The 22,103-nt window shown below is 34.6% G+C and overlaps 1 protein-coding gene and 1 long non-coding RNA gene across 3 annotated transcripts in view; one reads left to right on the top strand and one right to left on the bottom strand.

The window, feature by feature from the left end:
• The window catches only part of LOC129528947 (uncharacterized), a 46,371-nt gene that overhangs the window by 4,932 nt on the left and 19,336 nt on the right, over positions 1-22,103 (top strand). The window contains exon 3 of one of the 2 annotated variants that reach the window (XR_010131916.1): positions 927-1,183. The exons of the other annotated variant lie outside the window; for it this stretch is intronic. This is a non-coding gene — a long non-coding RNA (uncharacterized lncRNA). Of the gene's footprint in view, positions 1-926; positions 1,184-22,103 lie in introns of those variants that run through there. 2 annotated transcript variants of the gene reach the window in all.
• The window catches only part of LOC101137843 (zinc finger protein 85), a 29,756-nt gene continuing 15,521 nt past the window's right edge, over positions 7,869-22,103 (bottom strand). The window contains 3 exon segments of the mRNA XM_055372298.2: positions 7,869-10,650; positions 10,652-12,197; positions 14,549-14,638. Coding sequence (XP_055228273.2) covers positions 10,557-10,650; positions 10,652-12,197; positions 14,549-14,638 — 1,730 coding nt within the window. The 3' untranslated portion in view covers positions 7,869-10,556.

Raw genomic sequence — 22,103 nt, 5'->3', positions numbered from 1 at the left:
TATGTGGGCCCAGGTATATTTAATAATCCCACTTATGGGCAGAGATAATGCAGGAGAGTCACATCACCTAGGTTCTGGGCCCAGTGATATATTCAGGATAAATGAATTACAATTTTTAAAATAAATATAGTAAAATAACAGGCCGGATGTGGTGGCTTATGCCTGTAATCCCAACACTTTGGGAGGCCGAGGTGGGCAGGTAACCTGAGGTTGGGAGTTTGAGACCAGCCTGACCAACATGGAGAAACCCCATCTCTACTAAAAATACAAAATTAGCCGGGTGTGGTGGTGCATGCATGTAAACTCAGCTACTCAGGAGGCTGAGGCAGGAGAATCACTTGAACCTGGGAAGTGGAGGTTGTGGTGAGCCAAGATCGCACCATTGCACTCCAGCCTGTGCAACAAGAGTGAAACTCTGTCTCTAAATAAATAAATAAATAAAACAAAATAAAATAAAATACTGTCATTACTTCTAGTTGACGTAACACAAGAATTCAGATGTTGTTGCTGTAGAAACTCAATATGTCACGGCTGACTCCACTTTACTTCCTGTCTTTCTATTTTAGACAATCAAAGTAGCACAAGCAAAGCCAGAAATGCTCCACCCTGATTGCAAACACACCAGTGCCCTTCTAGTGAGAATATATGTGTGAGGATATTAACTTGAAATTCTTGGCATCTTTTGTTGAAGTACAGACTTCTATATGACAAATAATAAAGACAAGAATTTAACATTGCAATAGAATCAGAAAGGTATTCTAAAAGTACCTTCTAATCCATTATTATTATTATTATTTCACCAGAATGGTTGTGATAGAGTGGTTGCAGCAGTGTGGTCATAAATAACCCATACCTTGTACTTTGTCATTTTTGGCCCATGACCATAATAAGACTTTTATGCTTAAAAATAAATGTTTTCTTGCCAGGTGGAGTGGCTCACACCAGTAATTCCAGAACTTTGGGAGGCCGAGGCAGACAGATCACCCGAGGTCAGGAGTTCGAGACCAGCCTGGCCAACACGGCAAAACCCCATCCCTACTAAAAATACAAAAATTAACTGAGCATGGTGGCAGGTGCCTGTAATCCCAGCTACTCAGAGGGCTGAGGCAGAAGAATTGCTCGAACCTGGGAGGCAGATGTTGAGCTGAGTTCACGCCACTGTGCTCAAGCCTGGGTGACAGAGCCAGACTCCACAAAAAAAAAAAAAAAAAAAAAAAAATTATTTTCCTAATTCAGGAATTTAACATGATTTTCACAGCCTCACATTTTCAAAAATGGTTTATTCTAAAAGAGAAATGTGATTAAACCATTTTTTCCCCAAAAAGAGTAGAGTGACAAATTATAATCTAGTGTACAGTTAATAAATACAATATAAAGATGTAGCCATTTATTTTAGCTGCAAACTTGGGGATAAGACACTTTTTGGGCTATAAACCAAGGGCTTTCAGAGACGTTAGCTCATAAAATGTGGGGCGACCTGGTATAAAAACATTCACCTCTGTACCCAAAACGGACATAATTCTGTGTCTTTCACTCCTAATTTCAACTATTAACCCAGAACTGGAGAAATATAACATGCCATTATACCACAAAGCATTTTATTATTTTTATTTTAGATTCATGGGGATACATGGGCAGATTTGTAACATAAGTATACTGCATGATGTCGAAGTTTGGGCACTTAATAATTCCATTGTCCAAGTAGTGTACCTCATACCTGATAAGTAGTTTTTCAATGCTGGTCTTAGCAGTTTTTTTAAAGAACTCCCAGCATTTATTGTTTCCATGCTCACCCAATGTTTAGCACCCAATTATAAGTGAGAACATGTAGTATCTGAAATACGTATATACCGTGCAATACTAAGAAACCACAGAAAAAGATGTTCTTTGCAGCCACATGGATGCAGCAGAAGGCCTTTATTCTTTTTTTTTTTTGACCTTTGAACTTTTTATTGGCCTCCTGCTCCCCAAAGAGTACCCTGATTCTGCTGGCTTAATGTCTCAGAATTTGGTGTCGTTTGTCTCAGACAGCACTTTGCCATCCATTCTCTGGCGGGTGGTGGTCTTTTTGATGGTTTGCATGGAGTTGCTGCTGTCTAGGGCATCACCAAGATTGAAGTCCTCGCCATCTTCCAGCAGGCGGCGGTAGGTGGTGATCTCAGCCTCCTGCTTGACTTGGATGTTCAGCAGGGCCTTGTACTCCTGGGCCTGCTTGACTTTGATGTTGAGCAGGGCCTTGTACTCCTGAGCCTGAGTCTGTGCCAACTCTGACTACAGGTGCAGCAGGATCCCGTTGAGCTGCTCCATCTGCAGGGCATAGTGGGCTTCCACCTCCCTCAGGCTGTCCTCCAAGCTGGCAGAAGGTCTTTATTCTAAGCAAATTAACAAAGAACATGAATCTAAGATTCATGAGTACCTAATTTAATTCTGTCTTTTTTTATGGTGAATAGTGCTGCAGTAAACATGTGAGTGCCAGTGACTTTTTGGTAAAATAATTTCTTTTTCTTTGGGTATATACCCATTAATTTGATTAATGGGCCAAATGCAATTCTATTTTTAGTTATTTGAGAAATCTTCAAACTGTGTTCTACAGGGGCTGAATTAATTTGCATTTCCACCAACAGTGTATATAGATTCCCTTTTCTCCACAACCTCAATATGTTTTTATTTTCGTTGCATTAACTTCTAAGGTGTTAGTTATAATTTTTTTTCCAGAGCCCTGTGTCTAGAAGAGTACTTTCTGCATGTTCTTCTAGAGTTTTAATAGCTTGAAGTCTCACAGTTAAGTCTTTAAACTATATTGAGATATATTGTTTATATGGTGGGAGGTAGAGTTTTTTTTTCTTCTTCTGCATATGACTAATGAGTTTTCCCAGTATCATTTATTAGATAGGGAGTTATTTTCTTTTTATTTCTGTTGACTTTGTCAAAAGTAGGTTGTAGGAGTGTAGCTTTATTTCAGGGCTCTCTCTTCTGTTCCATATGGTTTGGCTCTGTGTCCCCACCCAAATCTCACCTTGAATTGTAATAATCCCCACACGTCATTGGAGGGTCTGGGTGGGAGGTGATTAAATCACGGGGGTGGGTTTTTCCCATGCTGTTCTCTGGGTCGTGAATAAGTCTCTTAAGATCTGTTGGTTTTATAAAAGGGAGTTCTTCTGCACATGCTTGCTCTTGCCTGCTGCCATGTCTTGCTTTCCCTTTGGCTTCCATCATGAATGTGAGACCTCCCCAGTCATATGGAACTGTGAGTCAATTAAACCTTTCTTTTATAAATTACCCAGTCTCAGGTGTGTCTTTATTAGCAATATAAAAATGGACCAATATAGTCTGTATGTATATTTTTGTACCACGACCATGTTATACCGATTACTGTAGCTTGTAGCACAGTTTGAAGTCAGGTAATTCGAGGCCTCCAGATTTTATTTTGTTTGTTTGTTTAATGTTGCCTTGGCTATTTTGGCTTTTATTCTTCCATATAAATTTTAGAATAGTTTTTTCCCTATTTCTATAAAAATGGCATTGATAGTTTGATAGGAATAAAAATCTGCAGGTTGCTTTAAGTGGCATGGACATTTTAATTATATTAAATCTTCAAATTCATAAGCATGAAATGCTTCTCCATTTATTTGTGTTTTGTCTGATTTCTTTCAGCAGTGTGTTTTCTTTGTAGCGATATTTTACCTCCTTCGTTTAATGTATTCCTAAGTATGTTATTTTTTGTTTGTGGCTATCGTAAATAGAATTCTGTTATTTTTTACCTCTGAACTTTTTATTGGCCTCCTGCTCCCCAAAGGGTACCCTGCTTCTGCTGGCTTAATGTCTCAGAACTTTGGTGTTGTTGGTCTCAGACACCACTTTGCCATCCACCATCTGGCGGGTGGTGGTCTTTTGGATGGTTTGCTTGGAGTTGCTGCTGTCGAGGGCATCACCAAGATTGAAGTCCTCGCCATCTTCCAGCAGGCGGCGGTAGGTGGCGATCTCAGCCTCCTGCTTGACTTTGATGTTCAGCGGGGCCTTGTACTCCTGGGCCTGGCACTGCCCCTCTGCCAGATTTTTGCTTCTTTCTGGTTCAATCTTGAGAGGTTCTGTGTATCCAAGAGTTTATCTATTTCCTGTAAATTTTTTACTTTGCATGCGTGGAGATGTTCATAGTAGTCTCTGAGGATGTTTTGTATTTATGTGGAGTTAGCTGTGATTTCACAACTCTAACATTTAAATAGATGCAGAACAAAAGTTTAACACATTCCCTAATGATAAATCTCTGAAAAAAATTAAGTATAGGAAAAATGCACCTGAAGCCAATAAATGCCACATATAACAAATACATTTCTCTCTTCTGCTCCACTGGCCTATGTGTCTTTTTTTACTGCAGTACCATACCGTTTTGGTTACTATAGCTTTGTAGCATATTTCAAAGCCAGGTAGGGTAATACATTCAGCCTTTTTTGTTTTGTTTGATCACTTTGCTACTCAGGGTCTTCTGCAGCACCATATAAATTTTAGATAGATATTTTTAAATTCCTATGATGTTTGTCACTGGTATTTTGATAGAAGTTGCATTATATTTGTAGATCATTTTGTATAATGCAGGTATTTAACAATATTAATGCCAATTCATAAATATTTTCATTTGTGTCTTATTTATTACTTTAATATTCTTTAGATTATAATGTAAGGTGTTTCAACTTTTTGGTTACATTTATCTCAAAGTGTAGTTACTACACTTCATTCAATACTACATGTAGTATTACTACAGTTATTGTAGATAGGATTGTTTTTTAATTTTATTTTGAGATAGTTAATTGTTTACAAAAACATGTAACAAAAGTGCACAGGAAACAGCATACTAAACAGGGAAAAGTTGTAAGCTTTTACTCTGAAAGTTAGAACAAGACAAGGATGCCCACTTTCTTCAGTCTTGCTAAACATAGTACGAAATGTCCAAGACAGAGAAATTAGAGAATAAAATCAAAGGCATCCAGATTGGAAAAAAAAGTTAAATTATTACTATTTGTAGAAGACATAATCTTAAGTATAGGAAAGCCTAAGACTTTACTAAGAACTACTAGAAACTAATAAATTCATTAAATTTACAGAATAAAAAATCCACATGCAAAAGTCACCTTCAAAAAAGAAAATTCTATTATTTTCAGTCAGATGGATTACATTACCTGAAATAAGCCAGGCACATCGGTTATTATTATTTTTGCGACAGAGTCTTGCTCTGTCGCCCAGGCTGGAGTGCAGTGGTGCAATCTCAGCTTATTGCAACCTCCGCCTCCCAGGTTTAAGCGATTCTCCTGCCTCAGCTGGGACTACAGGCGCCCGCCACCATGCCCAGCTACTTTTTGTATTTTTAGTAGACGGGGTTTCATCACGTTGGCCAGGCTGGTCTCAAATTCCTGACTTTGTGATCTGCCCGCCTCGGCCTCCTAAAGAGCTGGGATTAGAGATGTGAGCCACCGCGCCCGGCCTAGAAAGATTATTTCATAATTTTACTTACACACGGATCCTAAAAAAACGTCATCGAAGTAGAAAGTAAAATGGTGACCACCAGATACCAAGGTATTTAGAAGGGGGGTTTGGAAAGACGTCAGTCAAAAAATACATAATTATACTTGAATAGGAGAAATAATTTCAAAAGATTTTTTCTATAGCATGGTGGCTATAGTTCCTAATAATGTATTTGTGTTTTTGAAAAGTGCTAAGACTATGTCACGTGCTCTCACCACAAAAAATGTTAACTATGTGAGGTCAAGCATTAATTACCTAGAATTAAACATTTGACAATGTATACACACTTCAAAATTCATGTTTTACAGAATAAATATTTATTTATTACAGATAATAACTGCATAAAAGACACTAAAAGGGCAGTTGTTGCTTTGGTCTCATGACTGGCCACTCTTCGAACACAGTAAACAAGTTTGTGAGCAAACTAATAGGATATGTTTCAATCCAAAAGCTGTCATGATCTCCAAGTTTTCCAGAGAAAATGATCAATAAGTTGGCTACAGTTATGTGACAAAGAATAGAAACTCTAGACTGAACTTCACCCACTAAAAAAATTGTATAAGACTGAGATTTTTTCAAATTGTAATATCAATATAAAAAAGAAATATTATTCCAAATTTTAAATCCAGAGGTCATTTTATTATTTTACAAACTTTAACATTCACACTTAAAAATAGAAGATTCTGCACGGAAACGTTAAGTTGTGCTATATCATAGAAAATTAAATTTAAAAAATTTCACTCACCATTAGCTCTCTTAAAAATTTAATTTTTGAGATATATTTTTTAGCAAATATTTGCCACACTTTGTGTAAGATTTTTTTTCTTTTACAAGCAGAAAAAAAGAAAACTAACTGACTTATTCCTCTCACATGTGGATACTGAATGCCTTTTATCTTAATTAACTGATCTGAAAGTTGTATTGACAAACTCTCCAGTTAAAACTAATTTTTTAGTACATTAAAAAAATACCAACTTTCTCATCAAAACCTACAAAGTACAATGTAAAATGACATGGCATAAAGACAACAATGAGAAAACCATAGATATCATACAGAAAAAGAAGGAGAAGGGCTGTGATGCATACATAGCTGGAATACACATAATAAAACAAAAGATACTTAGAAAATAAAGGAAGAAGAATTTCTCTTCAAATTCAGCAAGAGTTAGCTTTGTAGCCTGGAAAAACTGTCTTCTTAACATGAAAAATCAATATTATTTTTTCACCATTGATATTTTCCATCTCTGACTTGAAGTTACAAACTAACTTCAGCAGGAATATTTATAGCTTGTTATGCAGCATCTGTTACACAGCAAGCACTCTCATGTTTGTTTGCTATATTTATATATAAAAACATCCTCATGACCTACAAAGCATCCTTAGTACTTACCTGAAAAAAAAACTGGCTCAATAAATAAATATAGTTATTTCAATTATAAAAAGTGAAAAGAACAACAACTAAAGCAGGTTTAAATAGAGTTCTCCAACTAAAAGAACAAATGAAATGTTCTAAGAAAATAAAATATAACTTGATACACTAATTTTGGAATTCCATCTAAATATTATTTTGTATGCACTACTAAATTTTATAAAAGCATTATAATCCCTGACAAGCTCACACAATAATGCCTCAGAAACTATAAAAAAAATTATAAAAAAAGAAAATTATAGGTCCAGCATGAGTACCAGGCAAGTCAAAACAAAATATTTGCATGGGAAGATTCTGAACCATAAACCATAAGATATTACAGTAATAAATTTAACACAAAGCAGACAGTACACATTTGTTTTCAGCATTTTTGAGGTATTCAGTTTTCCAGTAAACTAGTTACCTTATTATTATTTTTTTGAGATGACTCTTACTCTTTCACCCAGGCTGGAGTGCAGTGGCATAATCTCAGTTCACTGCAACCTCCAGATCCTGGATTCAAGCAATTCTCCTGTCTCAGCCTCCTGGGTAACTGGGACTAGAGGTGCACACCACCACACCCAGGTAATTTTTGTATTTTTAGTAGAGATGGGGTTTCACCATATTGGTCAGGCTGGTCTCGAACTCCTCATCTCAGGTGATCCACCTGCCTCAGCCTCCCAAAGTGATGGAATTACAGGCGTGAGCCACTGCACACAGCCAATTAGTTACCTTATTAAGATGATTTGTTTTGTTCCAATATTGCTCTTTTCTTCTGAATATAGGTACAAATTCATATTCACAAAAACACACATACTTTATAATTTTCTTACCCTTAAGGTTTATCTTTAGAGTAATATATGTGTATATTTACCTCTATGTAAATAAAAATTAAGAGTCTGTATGTGTTTGCAGGCAGTAAGACCACATGTTTAAAGAAAAATATTAACAAATTTTTAAATGTTTATTCAGAATTCAGAAATGTATGGATTTTATTAATACTTCTATACAATTCTTATTATGACCATAAAACAAAATCATGACCAAAATCTTGCCACTTGCCAAAGTGGCCAGATGGAAGTAGACATTCCATGCAAATTGGTTACTGTAACCAATAACAATTGCACATTTCAAAAGAACTAAATGTGTAGAATAGGTTTGTAATACAAAGGGTAATGCTGGAGGTGATGGATACTTCACTTACCCTGATGTGATTGTTACATATTATATGCCTGTATCAAAATATTCTATATATGGCATAAATATATACACATACTATGTACTCACAAAAAATTTTAAAAATAAGTTCATGTAAGAAAAAAAGAATAAAAATTTAACCTACAAGAACAATATTCTTTAACCTATTTGCAGTTTGAAGCCACTGGCAAAAGAGATGTTAGTTCATTATGTTACCAACTTGCACACTGTAACCGTCTTTTAACTGCGTTCTTGAGTAAGGTAGATAGGTTAAACTTAGTGGCATCACAACACATCATTGAATGCACAATGATCATATGTTTAAAAAAGTTTAATTATAAAACTAAGTTTACATGTAGTCTGAAAAAAAATGTACTGCATTTTATTACATAGAAATATAATTAGTAAAATAATATATTAGTAATTTTAACTAAAATTAAAAATGTTTTACATTTACTATAATGCAGAAGAATATTACTCTAAACAACCACCTCATATATCACTCAATATTATGTTAACCGCAAAGAGCCCCACCACTTAGATTTTCATCATGCATCTTACGTTTTAATGTTCTTATTATTTTTTTTTTTTTTGGTGGTACAATGGTTTTTTTTTTTCTTTTTTTTATTATACTTTAAGTTTTAGGGTACATGTGCACATTGTGCAGGTTAGTTACATATGTATACATGTGCCATGCTGGTGCGCTGCTTTTTTGTTTTTGAGATGGAGTCTCGCCCTGTCACCCAGGCTGGAGCATACGTAAGAATAGTGTACTTCTTTTTTTTTTTTTTTTTTTTTTTTGAGATGGAGTCTTGCTTTGTTGCCCAGGCTAGTGTGGAGTGGCGTGACCTCAGCTCACTGCAACCTCTGCCTTTTGGGTTCAAGTGATTCTCCTGCCTCAGCTTCCCGAGTACCTGGGGTTACAGGTGCGTGCCACAGTGGACAGCTAATTTTTGTAGTTTTTAGTAGATGGGGTTTCACCATATTGGCCAGGCTGGTCTCGAACTCCTGACCTCATGATCTGCCTGTCTCAGCTTCCCAAAGTGCTGGGATTATACGTATAAGCCCTGTGCCCAGCCTAATGTTCTTATTCTTTAATAGAAAAGGTCATAAATAATGACCACCTAAGAAAAAAAAAATCTCCTATCTTTGATGTAGCAACCACTGATCACGCTTTCACATGTGAATATAATAGCAATGAAGAAGAAAGAGCATGAAGTAATTTGAAAGTTGAATGACATGATTATTTGCTTTTCAAAAAAACCTAACTTTTTTAAGGAAAAAAGTATACTTTGTAATTAAAACTCTGCAAAAAAGTTCTACTTCTTTTAAAGTTATATACAAATAATTTATCCACCAAATTTAGTTTTGGATTATTTTCTATACTCAGCACTCTGATTTAGTGTGGTGTCTGAAGTGCCAGCACCTTAGATATTTCTACTGTGAATCCTCTGATATTTACATAAACTTAACTTTGGATTAAATATATTTTTATATCTACTGCATCTGCAAAAATATATTTTAGTATGAATCCTCTGCTGCTTTTTAAGCTGTAGTTTTTGAAAAAGTTTTTCAAAATTTGTTACATTTGTAGGGTTCTTCTCAAATATAAATTCTCTGATGTTGGCCAGGTGTGGTGGCTCACGCCTGTAATCCCCGAACTTTGGCAGGCTGAGGCAGGTGGATCACCTGAGGTCAGGAGTTTGAGACCAGCCTGAACAACATGGAGAAACCCTGTCTCTTCCAAAAATACAAAATTATCCAGGCGTGGTGGCACATGCCTGTAATCCCAGTTACTCAGGAGGCTGAAGCAAGAGAATTGCTTGAACCCGGGAGGCAGAGGTTCTGGCGAGCCAAGATTGTGCCATTGCACTCCAGCCTTGGTAACAAGAGCGAAACTCCATCTCAAAAAGAAAAAAAAAAAGAATCTCTGATTTTAAACAAAGTTTAAGCAACTGCTTCAGGGGTTTCCTCTAGTACAAAATCTGTACAGTAAGATTTGTGATACAAATAAAGGTACTACAACCCTCTTTAAATTTGCAATGTTTGTCTTCAAAATGGTTACTCTTTTTCACATTAAAGGCTTATATTTTCTGAATGCTCTTTTGACAATAATTTAATTTATAATGCTTTTATTAAGTACTTTCTGGTGCTGAGTAAGATGTGAGCAGATATTAACGGCTTTTCCACATTCTTTATATTTGTGTACTTTTTCTCAACTAAAAATTCTTTTCTGTGCAATAAGGTGTGAGCATAAATTAAGTTTTGCCACATTGTTCGCACTTGTAGTTTGTTCCAATATGAATTATCTTACCTAAAATAAAGTGTGACAACCATTTAAAGACTTTGCCATATTCTTCACATTTTTAGAATTTCTCACCAGTATGATTACTTTTATAAGTCTGAGGTGTTGTCAAAATTATTGTCACATCTTTCAGGTTAGTAGTTTCTCTCCAGTATAAATTTTCTTATGTTTAGTAAGACTTGTAAATTGGTTAAAAGCTTTGCCATAATTTTCATATTTGTAATTTTTCTCCGGTATGAATTATCTTATGTTTAGTAAGGACTGAGGACCATTTAAAAGCTTTGTCACATTCTTCACATTTGTAAGGTTTTTCTCCAGTATGAATTCTCTTATGTTTAGTAAGGTTTGAGGACTGGTTAAAGGCTTTGCCACATTCTTCACATGTGTAGGGTTTCTCTCCAGTATGAATTTTCTTGTGTTTGGTAAGTTTTGAGGATTGGTTAAAAGCTTTGCCACATTCTTCACATTTGTATGGTTTCTCTCCAGTATGAATTATCTTATGGATAGTAAGGGTTGAGGGCCATTTAAAACCTTTGCCACATTCTTCACATTTGTAAGGTTTCTCTTCAGTATGACTTTTCTTATGTCTAGTAAGATTTGAGGACTGGTTAAAAGCTTTGCCACATTTTTCACATTCATAGGGTTTCTCTCCAGTATGAATTTTCTTATGTTCAGTAAGTTTTGAGGATTGGCTAAAAGCTTTTCCACATTCTTTACATTTGTAAGGCTTCTCTCCAGTATGAATTATCTTATGTTTAGTAAGGGTTGAAGAGTGTTTAAAAGCTTTACCACATTCTTTACATTTGTAAGGTTTCTCTCCAGTATGAATTATCTTATGTGTAGTAAGGTGTGAGAAATGATTAAAGGCTTTTCCACATTTTTCACATTTGTAGGGTTTCTCTCCAGTATGAATTACCTCATGTGTAGTAAGGTGTGCAGACTGGTTAAAGGCTTTTCCACATTTTTTACATTTGTAGGGTTTCTCTCCAGTATGAATTATCTTATGTGTAGTAAGGTTTGAAGACTGCTTAAAGGCTTTGCCACATTCTTCACATTTGTAAGGTTTCTCTCCAGTATGAATTTTTCTATGGGTAGTAAGGGTTGAAGATCGGTTAAAAGCTTTACCACATTCTTTACATTTGTAGGGTTTCTCTCCAGTATGAATTATCTTATGGGTAGTAAGAGTTGAGGATCGGTTAAAAGTTTTGCCACATTCTTCACATTTGTAGGGTTTCTCTCCAGTATGAATTTTCTTATGTTTAATAAGGTTTGAGGACTGGTTAAAGGCTTTACCACATTCTTCACATTTGTAAGGTTTCTCTCCCGTATGAATTCTCTTATGTTTAGTAAGGGTTGAGGACCAGTTAAAGGCTTTTCCACATTCTTCACATTTGTAGAAATTTACTCTAGTATGAATTCTGCTATGTTCAGTTAGGCATGAAATCATGCGAAATGATTTGCCACATTTTCTACATTTGAAAGGTTTCTTTTTAGTATGTCTTATCTCATGTCTGTTTGAATTTGAAAATTTATGAGCAACTTTTACATATTTATCACATTGAAATATTTTGCTCTGGGTAGCTGTGAGACATTGGTTAAGTCCATTACAACCTCCTTTGTGCATCTTACACTCATCCATACTTTCACAGCCTTTTCTTAATGGTAAATTCTCATGTCTACATTTTCCATATCTTTTCAGTGTCACTTTTTGGAAAGAATCTTTTATATTCTGCTCTGGCCAAAGGTCTTGGTCAAAATGAGAACACATAACTGAAAGAAACAAAAATGACAAATTACTCCACTTGCTGGACTTAGATGAAGCTAGTTTACAAATGTAACATATAAAACTAAACAAACTACATTAAGTAAGATGGCACAGCAAAATACCATAGGCCCTAAATCCTTCATAGACATTTAAATGTAACAAAAACATACTGATCAAAATACATTTGTGGAAAATTTATAAATGAGTTAAGTGTGTGCAGTGCCCCAGGTGAGCATAATGCAAAGAGCCACATAGGAAAAAAAAAATTTGTTACATTTACAACACAGCTCTTTCGGTTGCCCAATGTAACACAGTGGCTTTAGAAGTAAATTGGCAACTCTTGGTTTCTTTTATAAAAGACAAGAAAAATAGCGGCAAAAAACATTTTTATTTCTGGTTTCTAGGGACTTTTCCAGACACTGGTTTCTGTCTTGAAAGAAATAGTATACATTGGAATGGCAGTTTGAGTCTGCTGAGATCAAAGGTAAATGCTACAGCAGCAAAGAGACTGCAATACTATAGGCAGGAAATAGTTGTAGCAAATGATTACTGACTATTAAGAAGAAACATGAACAAACTCCTTTAACTAAAAAAAACCTAAAACATTTCAGACAAGACACATCCTAAGAACATGTTAGAGAAACTCTCAGAATCTCTATCCAAGACAATTGGTTTCAGATATGCCAAGACAAAGCCATATTATAAAGATTGTTACAGGTGGTTTGTTTTTAATGTCTAAATTTCAATGAAAGATTACAACGTATAAAAATATTGGGGCAACATAGCCCCATCAGAAACATAAAAATTTCAGAAAGCTATCATTAAAAATAAAGATATACAAATTAGTTTGAAAAACTTGAATAATATTCAGTGAGGAAAATAGAAACACAGACAACTATTGAAAATTAGAAGAATGAGGATAACAACAAAAATATTAAAAATATCAAAAAACAGAAATTGTGGAGGTGAAAAATACAAAAAAAATTTAATATAAGAAAAAATGATGTAAAAATGAAGCTCAACAAACTAGAATACACACAAAGATATTTATAACAAACACATGCATGAGTGCAATTTCAAGTCACAAAGTAGAAAATCCTCAAAGATGCAAGATAAAAGTGATGTGTCATTTATAAGCATAGTCTTATGAGATCACTAGTAAATTTGTCATGAAAATTTTGCAAGCCACAAGGGAACTATGTGATATTGTAATAGTCCTGAAATTAGTAAAAAAAAAAAAAAAAAAAAAAAAAAAGTGTATTGGCACTGCATATGCCCTATATATCAAAGATGCTGAAAATAACATAATGTAAGAAAACAACATATTATTATATAAAAATGCATAACTTTCTGGGAAAGATATGCACATATCCAAAATTAGAATTCCTTAGCATTATCATAATGGTGCAGAAAACATTTTTAGTTATTCTCTAAAAGTTGAAAAATAAAAACACTAATTATTATAAACACTCATTAATGTACTTACAACATAAAGATATAATTAGCAACATCAATAAGAAAGTTGAGGGCAGATATAATGAGAAAGATTTTTTGTATACAACTAAAGTTCATTTTTTACCATAATTAAATATACTGTTGCATCTTTTAGAGATTTTATGTAAACCCCAAGGTACCACAAAAAAATCTGTATAGAGATATAAAAGAAAATTTTAAAAAGTGAAAGCATATTAGTACAAAAATAAAAATGACACAAAGAAAAAGAGAGAGAAAATTGGGAACAAAGATACAAGAATCAACTAAAACAATAAAATAACATTTGTAAGTCTTTCTGTTTCAGAAAATTAAATATATATAAAATTAACTTTTTAATTAAAAGACATACTTTCAATAAAGGGATTTATTAAAAAAAATTAAAAACCAGGATTCAACTTGCCTTTCTACAAGAGTCAGTTGCAATCTAATGATAAAGACTGAAAGTGGCAAGATGGAAGTAGACATTCCATGCAAATTTTAACCAAATGAGAGCAGAAGAGGTCTAAGTAATATTACACAACACATCTTAAGTTAAAACTGTCATATTTTATAAAATGTACTTTAAAGTCAAAACTCCAAAGAGACAAAGAAGGACATTAAACAATAATAGATTCACTCACTGAGAACCTCTGAAAAATTTCTATATACATTTGTGGGGTGTGTGTGTGTGTGTGTGTGCATGTGTATATCTCACATTAAGGTTCCAAATATATAAAACAAATATTGACAGAATCGATGAAACACAGAGTACAATATAATTTTTATAGTAGGATATTTCAATACCTACTTTCTATAATAATAAAAAAACAAGACAGAATATTAGAAGGGAACAGGTAACTTTAAGGCAATATAAAACAATTACTTCTAACAGAGGCATAGAGAACACTCCTCAGTAACATCAGGATATACATCTTTCTCAATAGCTCATACGACATTCTTTTTGATAGACAACCTGTTAGGACAAAAAAGAAGTCTTAACAAATTTTTTAGAACTAAAATTTTATAAATTACTCTTTATGATAAAAATGGAATCAGGGTATAATTAATACCGTAAAGATGTTCATACTGCTCAATGTAATCTACAGATTTAAGGCAATGTTTTTAAAACTTCTCATTGCATTTTTGAAGAAATAGAAACAGCAACCTCAGAAGTATATGGAATCTCAAAAGACAATAAAGTACCCAACAATCTTCAAAAAAAAAAAATGTTTGAGGCATTACACTTCCTGATTTCAAACACAGTACAAAGCTACAAAATTAAAACAACTTGGTATAAGTATAAAGCTGAAAACATAGACTAATAAGAGAATGCAGTACATACGTAATGTATATGTCATATAAAGAGTCATTTACTTACCCATAATTATTGCAGCATTGTTACTGAAAGCCAATGGGTGAAAGCAATGCAAATTTCTGTCATTAAACCATCCAGCAGATTTAATTTGAAATATAAAATTACTGGAATAGGCTGGGTACGGTGGCTCAAACCTGTAATCCCAGCACTTTGGGAGGCCAAGGCAGGTGGATCACACGAGGTCAGGAGTTCGAGACCAGCGTGTCCAACATGGTGAAACCCCACCTCCACTAAAAATACAAAAATGAGCCGGGCATGGTGGCGCATGCCTGTAATCTCAGCTACTTGAGAGGCTGAGGCAGGAGAATTGCTTGAACCCAGGAGGTGGAGGCTGCAGTGAGCCGAGATCACGCCATTGCACTCTGTACTCCAGCCTGGGTGACAGCGTGAAACTTCACCTCAAAAAAACAAAAAACAAAATACTGGAATATCCCTCAGTTTTCAAAAAGCAGGAAATATTCTGACAACTGTAAAGATAAGTTTTGATGACATTATGCCAAATAAAATGAGCCAGCCACAGAAAGACAGAGATTGTATAAGATATTTAAAGCAGTTACAACCTTAGACAAGGAAAACAGAGTGGTGTTTGGAAAGTGCTACAAAATGGAAAAAATTGGTAGTTGTTTAATGTGTATTCAGATTCAGCTTTGCAAGATAAAAACATTTTGGTGATATGTTGCAAAACAATGTCAATATAATTAAGATCACTAAATTGAATATTTACAAATATTTTATTATAAATTTTATGTTTTTGATAAGTAAAAATAAACAGAAATACCTAAAAAAGATACAGAGTAATGATAGTTTTTATATTATCTTAAAATTCAAAAGTGTTTCTCCCACACAGAAATAATATAGATTCACAAATAAGATGATAAAAGTAGAAGAATTTTTATGACCACTCACCAACACAGGATTAAACAACCATTCACAACCAAACTACACAACAAATACACAAGTTATAGGAAAACAGAAATAATATTTATACAGGCAAGCAAACATAAACACATTAGCAATAGACATATGGCTGATTCATATTTGATTTTGCTTCACACTGTCATAAATTGCAGAGTTAAATATTTTCATACACAATTATAATATAAACTAAAACATCCAAACACAATTAACTAATGTGAGCTGGAATACCCTTAAATATAAAACACAAAAATATAAAAGTGCAAAAGAAAATTAAAACATGAAATGTAAAACTTATTGGACACCATCAAGAAGAACAATATATTCATGAAAAAAATCATAGAATAATATAGCAAAAAAAAGTAATACAGAGGTTACTTGAAGATTTAAAAAAGCTGAGAACTTTCCAAATTATGATGTAATAAAAAATTCTTAACCAATACTACTTGAAAATGTTTATAATTATATAAGTATATAAAAATATATAATAATTATACTACTAATTATAATTACTTTACTTCAAAAACAAGATAAAAAATAAAGACTTTTCAAAATAAAAGGTGAGGGTATTCATCACCCCTAGCACAGTCCTACAAAAACTGCTACATGGTTGCCAGGCAGTGGCTCATGCCTGTAAATCCTACAGTTTTAAGAGGCCAAGGCAGTCAGATTACTTGAGACTAGGAGTTGAAGATCAGCCTGAGCAACATAGTGAGACACTGCATACAAAATAAAAAAGAAAGGCTAAATGAGTCCATTATGTTAAAAAATAAAATGATGCTGAACAGCATCATAAAAACATATATAAATAAAAAACTCTATTAAATATATCAACACATAAAATTATTTATTATCAAAATAATGGTGCATAAAACTCTTAAATTTCCTCTGTAGAATAAGAAAAACAAAATATAAATCTGTTAATAGAGACATAACATAAAATAATATTTAATACCAATAACAAACTGGAAAATATAGAGTCAAATAAGCTGAAAGTAACAGAATGGAAAAACTTTTTATTACATGCAAATATAACCACAATTGAGTAAGACACTCATAATTATATTAGACATTATATGCTTTAAGTCAAGTACTAGCATGAGACAAAGACTGATATTATACAATAGTAAAATGGGTCAATTTACCAGGAACCTAAAACTATTATGCCTATTTATTTATGTGTATATGTATATACAACATTAGGGCTCCAAAATACATAAAGCAAATATTGACAAAAGTGAAACAAGAAATACATAGCAACATAATAATTGTAGACATCAAGACCCCATTTTTAATAATAAATAGAAAATTCAGAGAAAAGATCAATAAGAAAACAGAAAACTTAGACAACATTACAGAATATATTATTTTGCACATAGAGGAATACCTGAGAGTGGATAATTTATAAATAAAAAAGGCTTGTTTGGTTCATGGTTGGGCAGACCGTACAAGAAGTGTGTGCTGGCATCTGCCTCTGGTGGAAGGTTTCAGTAAGCTTCCACAATGGTGGAAGGCCAACAGTAACTGGACATATCACATAGTAAAAGACAGAACCAAATGTGAGGTGAAGGGGCCAGGTTCTTTTAATGAGGCAGCTCTCATCTGAATTAACAGAGTGTAAACTTTTTGATTACCAAGGGGATAGTACAAAGCCATTCATGAGAAATTTGCCCCATGATCTAAACATCTCCCACCAGGTTCCACATCCAACAGTGAGGATTACATTGCAGCATGAGATTTGAAGAACATGAACATCTAAACCACATCACGGACCAACTAGGATTAACAGACATGTACAAAACTTTTCAGTCAAAAGCAAGAGAATACACAACATTCTTATTTGCACCTTGTGTATTCTGTTAGGACACATAACAAATCTTATTAAATTTAAGAATACTGGCTGGGTGAAGAGGCTCATACCTATAATCCCAACACTTTGGGAGACCAAGGTAGGAGGATCATTTGGAGCCAGAAGTTTGAGACTAGACTGGGCAGCAAAGTGAGACTCTGTCTCTACAAATAATCAAAAAATTAGCCAGGCATAGTACTGCATGTCTGTAGTCCAAGCTACTCAGGAGGCTGAGGTGGAACAATCACTTGACCCCAGAAGGTTGAGGCTGCAGTGGGCCAAAATCATGCTACTGCATTCCAGACTGGGTGACAGAGTAAGATTCTGCATCAAAATAACAATGACAACAACAACAAATAAATTTAGGCAGACAAAAATTATACACTGTGTGTTTTCTGACCAAAACTGAATGCAACTAGGAATTAAAAGCAAAACTGGAAAATCCAAAATTACGTAAAAATAAAACACACCCTTCAACATATTCTTGCTCAAGTTCCAAAAAAATTAATTTTTCAAAGATGTCAATACAAACTACAGTGGCAAACAAATTCAATATAATCTAACTAGAAATCCCAATACCACATTTTTTTACAGAAATATTGTTTAAAATTTGATTATAAACTATAGCCAAACACCCATGAAAAAGAACAAAGGCATTATACTTCCTGATTTAAAAACATAATAGGCCGGCAAGGTGGCTCACGTCTGTAATCCCAGCACTTTGGGAGGCCAAGGCAGGTGGATCATGAGGTCAGGAGTTCAAGACCAGTCTGGCCAACATACTGAAACCCCATCTCTACCAAGAATACAAAAAATTAGCCGGGTGTGGAGATGGGTGCCTGTAATCCCAGCTACTCAGGAGGCTGAGGCAAGAGAATCACCTGAACCTGAAAGGCAGAGGTTCCAGTGAGCCGAGATTATGCCATTGCACTCCAGCCTGGGAAACAGTGAGAGACTCTGTCTCAGGAAAAAAAAAATTAATAATAATAATAATAAAAGCTACAATAACAAAAGCAATGTGGTACTGACACAAAAACAGATAAACAGATGAAAGAACAGAGTAGAGAGCACAGAAATCTGTATATGATCAAATGATCTTGTAAAGTTGCCATGAGCGCACAATAGAAAAAAAGATAACCTCTTCAAGACATAATGTTGAAAACTGGATATCAACGTGGATAAGATGAAGATGGATTATATCCTTGAACCACATATGAAAAATATTTTTAAATAAAATACCCAGATATAAAAATGAAGGGGGAAAGACATGACATTTGTCTTGGCACTATTTTCCTAGATACGACATTAAACGCATGAGCAACAAAGAAAAGAACAGTAAAATTTAACTGCATTACACTTCAAAGTTTCTGCACATCAAAGAAAACATTCAATAGAGTGACAATGCCTCCTAGGAAATAGCTAAAAATATTTGCAAATCACATATCATAGAAGTTAACATTGAGAATGTATAAACAACTTGTAAAACTTAATAAAGTTGAATAATTTTATTTAGAAATGAACAAATAATTGAACTAAATTTTTCTCAAAAAGAATACACAAATGGGAAAAAGCATTTGAAAGGAAATGCGGCCAGGCACGGTGGCTCATGCCTGTAATACCAGCACTTTGGTAGGCTGAGACGGGTGGATCACTCGAGGTCAGGAGTTCGAGACCAGCATAACCAACACGGCGAAACCCCGTCTCTACTAAAAATATAAAAATTAGCGGGTTGTGACGGCATGTGCCTGTAATCCCAGCTACTCAGGAGGCTGAGGAGAATTGCTTGAACCCCAGAGGCAGAGGCTGCAGTGAGCTCAGTTCATGCTACTGCACACCAGCCTGGAGCAAGACTCCATCTGGGGCAGGAAGTGTGGGGGGAGGGAAGAAAGGAAATGCAAAATTACTAATTTGTAGAGAAATGCATAAAAATAACAATGAAAAACAAAATCACTTCACGCCCATTAGAATGGCCACTATAAAATATAAAAAAACCCACCAAATTTGTTGCTGATGCAATGAAAATAAAACTCATACTAATTGGTGGAAAACAAGGATGCAGTCATTATTTTAAAATGTTATAAATGTTCCTCAGATAATTAAAACTGGAATTATCATTAAGTACAGCAATCACATTTATGAATGTATATCCAAAGTATGCAACACAGAACCTGGGAGACATATTTGAGCATCCATGTTTATTGTACCAGTATTCACATAAGCCAAAAAACTGAAGCAACCCAGATGTCCTTGATTTATAAACACATCAAAAAATGTAACATATACATACAATGAAATATTTTTTCAGACTTAAAACAGATTATCTTGTAACAATTTAAGATAACCTTTGAGAATATTATGTCCCTTTAAAATAAGCTAGTAATAAAATTATAGATACTATATTATTCCAGTTATATGAGATATCTTAAGTGGTCACACTCATAAAAACAGAAAGTGGAAGGGTGTTTGTCAAGGGCACCAGAGAGGGTAAAATGGGTTGCTGTTACTTAATGGGTATTGAGTTTTGGTTTTACAAGATGTAAAATTTCTAGAAGTCTTTTGCATAACAATGTGAATATACTTAACATTCCTGAAATATAAAGCTATTTTTTTTTTTGGAGACAGGGTCTCACTTCGTCACCTAAACTAGAGTGCAGTGGCACAATTATGGTTGACTGTAGCCTGAAATTCCCAGGCTCATGTAATCCTCTTTCTTCAATCTTCCAAAGATCTGGGACCACAAGTGCACACCAAAATGCCAGGCCATTTTAAAGAAATTTTTTGTAGAGAAGGAGTCTCCATATGTTGCCCAGGGTGGTCTCAAACTTTTGGGTTCAAGTGATCCTCTTGTCTTGGCCTCTCCAAATCTCTGGGATTACAGATGTGAGCCACAACCATGCCTGGCCCTAAAATGTACACTTCAATAGATTTAAGATGACAAACTTTATGTGTTTTAGAAAAAATTTTCTAAAGAAAAAAACTGAAAACAATATAGAATTATAAATCCTTTCAGGAATTACCTTCATATCACAAAGTGTTTTTTTTCTCACATAAAGGAAATAGATATTCATTATTAAACGCATGGTAAAAATAAGAGTATCTCCATAACTACTCACTTAAATAAGATGAAACAACCATTGAAAATTAGCTAAGAGGTCAGGCACAGTGGCTCACATCTGTAATCCCAGAACTTTGGGAGGCTGAGGTGGGCGGATCACCTGAGGTCAGGAGTTCGAGACAAGCCTTACCAACATGGAGAAACCCTGTCTCTACTAAAAATACAAAATTATCTGGGTGTGGTGGTGCATGCCTGTAATCCCAGCAACTCGGGAGGCTGAGGCAAGAGAATCGCTTGAACCCAGAAGGCAGAGGTTGCGGTGAGCTGAGATTGTGCCATTGCACTCCAGACTGGGGGTCATATTTATAGATAAGCACACACACATATATAATCAGATTGTTATAGACATATGGCTGATTTGTATCTTAATTAAACCTCACATTGACTTAACGTGTACATACAGAATTGCAAGTTATCTAAAATTATAATGCATAAGTAAAACCAAAAAACACAATAAACTGATGTTAAGAAACCTACACTACCTGGGAGTGGTGGCTCAGGCCTGTACTCTCAGCACTTTGGGAGGCCAAGGTGGGCGGGTCACTAGGTCAGGAGTCCGAGACCAGCCTGGCCATTATAGTGAAACCCCATCTCTACTAAATATACAAAAATTAGCCAGGCGTGCTGGTGTGCGCCTGTAGTCCCAGCTACTTGGGAGGCTGAGGCAGAAGAATCGCTTGAACTGGGAGGCAGAGGTTGCAGTGAGCTGAGATCATGCCACTGCACTCCAGCCTGGGTGACAGAGCAAGACTGTCTCAAAAAACAAAACAAAAAACAATCCTACACTAAAACACACTAATATTGAACTGCAAGACAGTAATAAATGTTTACTCCTAAACTCTGGTTTGCAATATTGATGTACCATTAAGAAAGAATGTGTCTAGACAACAATATTTGACAGTGTACTCATGGAAAGCAGGTACTTTGAATCACTGGCAGGCACTGTATGGCAGTAAAATTTCAGAGAACATACAGTATAAGCATAAATAGAATACTGTAATGAGAAACTTTTTATAATCATTTAAAAGAAACAAGAGATAAATTTTGTTTTAAATATATGCATTTTTACACAAAATGAAACTGCTGCAATCCAAATTTAGAAGCAAATAGCCTTAAACTGCTAAATAAAATATATACACACACACATATATATATACACACAAACACACACATATATAGCAGAA

Source organism: Gorilla gorilla, chromosome 20 (assembly GCF_029281585.2).
Source record: "Gorilla gorilla gorilla isolate KB3781 chromosome 20, NHGRI_mGorGor1-v2.1_pri, whole genome shotgun sequence".
In the NCBI taxonomy this organism is placed as follows: Eukaryota; Metazoa; Chordata; class Mammalia; order Primates; family Hominidae; genus Gorilla; species Gorilla gorilla.
Note: the sequence above shows the minus strand (reverse complement) of the source record. Positions and strands in the feature narration are given on the sequence as shown.